General features: G+C 41.0%; 1 protein-coding gene across 1 annotated transcript in view; it reads right to left on the bottom strand.

Annotated features, from left to right (window-relative positions):
* The window catches only part of ILP1 (GC-rich sequence DNA-binding factor-like protein), a 4,322-nt gene extending 1,766 nt beyond the window's left edge, over positions 1-2,556 (bottom strand). Inside the window, exons 1-4 of the mRNA XM_079087696.1 lie at positions 2,410-2,556; positions 985-2,306; positions 346-513; positions 1-229 (exon numbers count right to left, since the gene is read on the bottom strand). The exon at positions 1-229 is cut by the window's left edge and continues 412 nt beyond it. Of these exons, the coding sequence (XP_078943822.1) occupies positions 1-229; positions 346-513; positions 985-2,109 (1,522 nt within the window). The 5' untranslated portion in view covers positions 2,110-2,306; positions 2,410-2,556. The remainder of the gene's footprint in view (positions 230-345; positions 514-984; positions 2,307-2,409) is intronic.
* Between the last annotated feature and the right edge of the window lie 4,649 nt (positions 2,557-7,205).

Below are 7,205 nucleotides of genomic sequence, written 5' to 3'. Positions count from 1 at the left end.
TGTCACGCCCAAATTCATCCAACTTCACCGGAAGGGAGACGGTTAATGCAGCAGATTCAACCATGGAATTTGTGTTTCCACCACCTTTATTGAAGACCACCATTGCTGCTTCCACCTCCATTAATTCATCGCTGCTATCAGCTGCTCTTCTTTCAAAAATGGCTTCTGCGCGTTCTTTGTGAAGCTTCTGCATTTGGTATTCCAGCTCCTCGATGAACGGAGCTTTATCCTGAAATATATATATATATATATATATATATATATATATATATATATGTTTTAAATAAAATTCTAAATTCTAAATTTCTATCTGTTAGCAAACAAATAAAAAGAAGCTAAGCTTACCTGCAAAAACTCACATATAGCAGAAACATAGTCGCGAAGCTTTTGCATAAAGATGAATTTCTCACCGGTGACTGTAAGAGCATTTTCAAGAGCTATAACTTTGGCCAATGAGTCTGACAACTTTTCATCAGTTTTTGTCAATGAAGTTAATGTCCGTCCATGAGTTTCCTGACAAGATCATATTCTGAATTATCACCCCCAGGCCACATGTACATATTTGTATCTTAAATTTTGAACATTTATGAATTAGCTGTTTTTATTAATTTGAATCAACTTCAATTTTTAAACGGGTCAACCTGGGTCCAAAGGTTGGCTAGGAAAAGAAAAAAAACCGATCCATCTGCGGTTTATATGACATCAAATTGGTAACTTAGGGTTTCATGGATTGAGGCAGTTTAGTTGATTTATGCCAGCATTTGTATGGTTATTACTCTTTTTTCTTTCTTTGCTTGCTTGCTTGCTCAATTAGAAAAGAGGGTGTTACTAGTAACCTACATGATTCCCAAAACCAAGGGAATAGAAGAAAGGAAATAGTGTATATGCTAATTGCTGTTTCTACAAATGTTACCTTAACATTTGAGATGCAAGTAGTGTATGATAATTGATAAGATAGAAAAAAGAAACAGCATAGAAACACACCTTAAGCCTACGAACACTCTCATGCAAGGCTTTCTTAGAAAGCTCAGCCTGTTGTGATATGGATATTGTATCTGAACCTGATGACCATCCCCCAATACTTGGACCACCATTAATTGAGGGATATGAAGCAGTTGGATACACAACTTTTTTCTGAACATTTTGAGCAATGGTTGGAATACTGCTGCTACTACTCATACCTCTAACTGCCACCCCTTCATCCATCCTTTTACCTAAACCTTTTCTAAACTGTTCCTCTTCCCACATCTTATCCTCCTCGTCTTCTTCATCAACAACACCCTCATCACTGCCATTGCCTTCTGAATTCTCCTTTCTCACATCAACAACAACATCCTCAAAAACACCCTTTTTAGCCTCACTTTTCTCCCCAATCAACGCAATTCTTCCTTGAAATTCAGGCTCCTCATCACTCAGACCTTCAGCTTCACCATGATTACTCCCTCCATCCAATGCTATGTAATCAGGAGCAGCAGCCCGTGATTGTCGCAGTCTCTCCCTCTTTGCCCTAATTGCATCTATCATGGCTTGATCCGGTATCAAGCCCCCATCTAAATTTCCCCCGTTTCCACCTAATCCTATCCTTTTTGATTCTTCATCGTCTCCTTTTGTATTCTTTAATGAATCCTCAATAACAGGCTTCACCATACCTTTTAACACAATAATCGGTTCAGATGGTGGTGGCCGAGGGCGAGGGGTGCTGCTTCCTAGGGTTTTAGTGTTCTTTTGTAATTCAAGGAGCGCTTCTTTGGTGTAAACGCCGGCTTGTGGCTGTACATTAGAGGGAAGATACGAAGCCGAACTTCTGTCTTTCGCGGACGTTAGTTTGTGAGTTGACGATGATGACAGAGATGAGGGTTTTGATAAACGAGAAGAACTAGGTTGTTTATTTTGATTAGAAGGGCGGTTTCGCGAGATTGAAGTAACGATGTCCGTAGATTCGTCATCCGCAAAGCTAAGGAGACTAGGTTTCTTAGGTTTCGGAGGGGCTGTGGCGGGTTTTGATTGTGGTTTTTTGTTGATGGTGGTGGTGGTTTTTTCTTTATCTTCATCGTCGTTGTCATCCTCCTCTGCTCGACGACGGAAGTTTCTTACTCTGCTGCTGCTCATGGCGGCCGCGGCAGTCGTGGCGGAGGACGATGGTAATGGTACCCTAGAGACGTCGGACCGAGCCTTGTGTGAATAACTACTACTACTACTACTCAAACCGCTAACGCTAACTGCAACACCTTCCGAGTTTAGTACCCAAAATAATTGAGACCAAAGACCTTCCACGAGGCTTTAGCGTGAACACCGGACTATAACTCCTGTAAACAAGCCCGTGAAGAACCGAAACGTTAACAGGATGGGAAATGGAGACCTTCTTTCACAAAGAACTTCAATAAAATGAAAAGGTAATCAAAATCGTACCTGTGCACCGCCCACCCGGACGTTATCGGTGAGATGGAGATCTTACCTATTCACCGGGGATGTTATTGGTAACGGTGATTCTTTGAGAGAACGACGAGGGCAGGGAACCCTAGATGTGGAAGTCGTGAATTTGAAACGAAGCTACTTCGAACCATAGATCTATTTTATATATTTTCCTTATTTGCTATTTAATATAGTCCTGAATTAAAAAAGAAGCGACTTCATCTATTTTATTTTATTTTTTTCATCTATTTTATTTATTTTTTTGATTTTCTATTTAATATTTGACATTTATCAAGGGGGTGTTTGGGAAAACTTTTTAAGGCTAAAAGTCCTTTTTCAAAAATGATTTTTTGTTTATTAACTTTTTCCAAAAGAAAATCTTTAAAAAGTGTTTGTATTTACTTTTGGCATAAAAGTTAACTTTTCAGGTTAAAAGTCACAAAAAGATAGGATTTGTGACTTTTGAAACACCCTTTTTTCCTTCAATACAAAAAGTCATTTTTAAAAGATTTTTTTCAATAGCCAAACATCTTTTGGATGTTTTTCAACTTTTTGGAAAAGTTAAAAGCCAAAAGATGTTTTAAAAGCAATGTCAAACACCCTCCAAATATAGCAACTATAATAAATAAAGATTCAGTTTGCCACGTGTCTTTCATGACTTTTGACACTTATCATTTTATTATATTTTTGAAATAAATAATATTCATATGTCAATTTCTGAGTTTTTTCAAATTTTAAATTAAAACGCCACATTACACTTATATATTTATATATGTAACGTATTAAATGTAATAAATGTGATAGTAATTGTAATTAATAGGTTTCTTCATTCCTTATTTCAAAATTCTATTTAAAAAAATACTTAATAATTATATTTTAATATTTAACTTTTTTTTAATCAACCCGTGTAATACACGGGTATTACACCTATTAATATAATATAACTAGTTTATAATTCGGGAACCACCGTTATAAAATTAATTAAATTTTCATAATAAAACTCAAAATTTTTAATCAATTATTTTAAATAAATTATTAATTAAGAGATATTTTTAGTTATATAAAATTATAATCGTTGATTTAAATAAATATGAAACATCCCAAAAATATAGACCAAAAATTTCGTTTTAAAACTTATAACAAAACCATAAATCATCCATCATCATAAAGAAAATCAAGAATCATGTATCTCAAAACATCATGTCAAATACTGTATCAAAATCATATAAGAAAAATATCATAGTCTAAACATTCCAGGCTAAAACTGTGGTGTGTGTCATGCGATCATCCCAAGCCCTTCCCCTTGCTAGTGGAAGTACCTGAAACCAAAAGTGAAAATTATAAGCACGAAGCTTAGTGAGTCTCCCCAACTACCACATACCATACACATAACATATAAGCATATCTTAGGCCCCGCCCATGCTACATCGAGTCGAGCTCGGCATCGGGCCCCGCCCGGCATCGAGCAAATCTCGGAATACATAAGAGCATAACAATAATACACATAAACCTAAGCACATAACATTAACACTTAAACATTCCTCGGGCCCCGCCCGGCATCAGACTGTAATCCGGTAACATACTAACATTCCTCGGGACCGCCCCGGCATCGGACCGAAGTCCGGAAACATACAATACAAACACATGCAAGAATCACAAAGACATCAAGCATACAAGCATTCCTCGGGACCGCCCCGGCATCAAATCAAAATCTAGAAAAGCATATAAACCTACATCGAGCCCCGCCCGGCATCAGACCATAGTCTGGAACTAATACTAACTAAACGGGTCGGTCGTGGTGCGTTAGACCCGTTCCTACTGGAGGAAACTCACCTCGAATGCTAGCTGCGAAATCTCGTGTGAGGAATCCCTGACGGCTGCTCCAACGACTCCCCGGCTATCAATTTCACAATAACACTTAATCAGAATCTGATAATCCTTCTTAGGGTAAAATGACCATTTTACCCCTGCTCAAAGTCAACGTCCTGGTCAAGGTCAAAGTCAAGGTCAACTCCCAGTCAACCCAACTCGTCGAGTTATCTCCCAACTCGGCGAGTTCCTGCACAACTCATACTCGTGGTCAACCGAGTCAACTCGTCGAGTCCCTTCCCAGACTCGTCGAGTTCTACCTGTCATAAAGTCGGGACACCCGGCTTCAACTCGTCGAGTCCCTCACTAGACTCGCCGAGTTCCCCTGTCTGTTTGGGCTATCTTAAAGGATTAAGCCCCTACACTTCAGATCCAAGCTTCATACTTCACAATAACCCTGAAAACGTCCTTTTAAGGGTAAAGTTTCTGACTTTACCCCTTAATACCCCTTCTTAAATGGTTTAGCTCAAACCCTAATTCCTTGAGACCTAGAACTTGGTCCTTAAGACATCCATTCACCAAACTAAGGCTTACAACTTCAGATCTATTCTCCTAAGACTACTTAGACACGTAAAGTTCCAACCTTTCTCCATATGCATGGCCTTTTGGGGCTAAAAAGGCCAATATAACACTCTATGTCTTGCATGGGGGCTCCAATGGCATAAAGTTTGCACCTTTATGTCATAACAGCCCCTATAAGTCCTATATCTTGAAGATTATCCACTTTGGTCGTCCATTCTCCAAAAGTTATCATTCTTGGGCCAAAATCTCCATAAAAGGGAAAGGAAGAGATCTAATGAACTAGAGGTCAAGTTAGAAACTTGATTACCAGAAAATGTAGCCAAAGAAGTGTAGTTTTTGGATCTACTCTCTTCCTCTTGAGCCTTCTACTCCTTCTTCTCCAAGCTTCAAGAACACAAAAGTTTGCTTACAAATGGCTCACACACTCACAATATGCTCTAGGGTTTCATGGATTAGGGTTTGGGATGAGGAGGCTGTAAATGAGGCCAAGGGGTGGGGATTAAGATGCTTAAATAGAGTGCAAAATCCCGAAATTAGGGTTTCATTTTGGCCGATCTACTCGCCGAGTCGAGGGCTCTCGACTCGTCGAGTAGACAGTTTAAACCCCCGCGCATAATCTGCCTTCTACTCGACGAGTTAGGGTCACCAACTCGTCGAGTCCTTCTCATAAAATGAATAAATAAGTATTTAATGCACACCAAGGATCTGGGCTAATTCTCCCCCACTTGTATTAGACTTCGTCCTCGAAGTTTGCTGCATCCTGAAAACAACTTTGGGTAGTGCTCCCTCATCTCCTCCTCGGGCTCCCAAGTACACTATGAACCATTGCGGTGCTGCCACTGCACCTTTACTAGCTGAACAACCTTGTTCCTCAAGGTTTTTGTCTTGCGATCTAGGATCGCCACTGGTATCTCAATGTAGTTCAGACTATCATCAACTTGAATGTCCTCCAAGGGTGCAATCGCTGAATCATCCACTAAGCACCTTTGCAACTGGGAAACATGGAAAGTGTTGTGGATCTGATTGATCTCTGCCGGTAGATCCAACCGATAAGCCACCTTGCCCACCCGTGCTATAACCCTAAAAGGACCAATGTACCTGGGGCCCAACTTGCCCCGTTTCCGGAACCGGATGACACCCTTCCACGGTGACACCTTCAGGAGGACCATGTCGCCCACCTGAAACTCTAAATCTGAACACCGCTTGTCAGCGTAGCTCTTCTGCCAGATCTAAGCAGTCTGGAGCATGCTCCGGTGTAGCACCCGGTTCCTGGTATGAATTTCGTTCAAGTATTATTCATTTTTTGCCTAGAACTCGGCGAGTTGATGGCCAACTCGACGAGTAGGAGCGACTTGGACCCGGGAGTTTAATGACCTACTCGACGAGTCGGCAACCAGACTCGACGAGTAGGCCCTGACTAGACAAAACCCTAATCTAAGGGATTGCACCCTATTTAAGCATCTCATTCAGCCTCCCTTCATCCCTATTGCTCTCAGAACTCTCCATATCAAACCCTAATCGTTTGTGTAAAGATCTAAGGCCTTTGTGGTGGTTTTTGGTGATTTTGGAACATAAGAAGGAAGAGAAAGGCTTGAGGAATCAAGAGGAGGCCAGAGGAGTTTGACTTTGTGCACCCTCTGCAGTTCTTTAGAGGTATAAAGTTGATACCTTGCTCTTTCATGTTTTAGATCCCTTTTTGGGGTGATTTAGGGCATTTAGGAGCCATTCTTGGTGACCAAACATGAGTGCAAGAATGGTTGGGGCTAAGACTTCAGATCCAAAGTCTTTGAGGGGTTACAAGGCAGAAAGGGACTGATTTTGGAGCCTTAGAGAGCCCCATGCACCTTAAGAGTCCCATTTAGGGCCATTTGAGCTCATAGTCCCATGAATGCACGTAAAGTTTGTAACTTTACGTGCTAGATCGATCCTAGAAGCCTAGATCTATCTTTTGGTCAAGTGTTGTACATCAAAAATCGAGAAATAAGACTTGGTCATTCTCGACTCGGCGAGTCGTTCTTGGGACTCGGCGAGTCCATGGCTTGACTTCCCTTTTCTGTTATGGTTCGAAGGAACCCAGTGAGTGTTAGAGTGGTCTTAGAGGGGTCCGGGGGAATGACCCAACGCATTGGACTTAGCCATTGTCCTGGGGATCATACGACTTGGCGAGTGTATGAACATACTCGGCGAGTCCAAGGCAATTTCCCAACGTTCGAAGATAAACTTGACGAGTTGTTCATACAACTCGGCGAGTCAAGGGCAGACTTGTTCATAGGATGGGGATAAACTCGACGAGTTGTTCATACGACTCGGCGAGTCGGATGAAGGTTCAGTCGAGGATGTTTTAGAAGGAGAACTTGTCGAGTCGTTGCTAAACTCGACGAGTAGGGGCGTGAAGAAGGGCA

The sequence above is a fragment of the Lactuca virosa genome, chromosome 4 (genome assembly GCF_052849685.1).
Source record: "Lactuca virosa cultivar CGN04683 chromosome 4, Lactuca_virosa_CGN04683_v6, whole genome shotgun sequence".
Taxonomy (NCBI): domain Eukaryota; kingdom Viridiplantae; phylum Streptophyta; class Magnoliopsida; order Asterales; family Asteraceae; genus Lactuca; species Lactuca virosa.
Note: the sequence above shows the minus strand (reverse complement) of the source record. Positions and strands in the feature narration are given on the sequence as shown.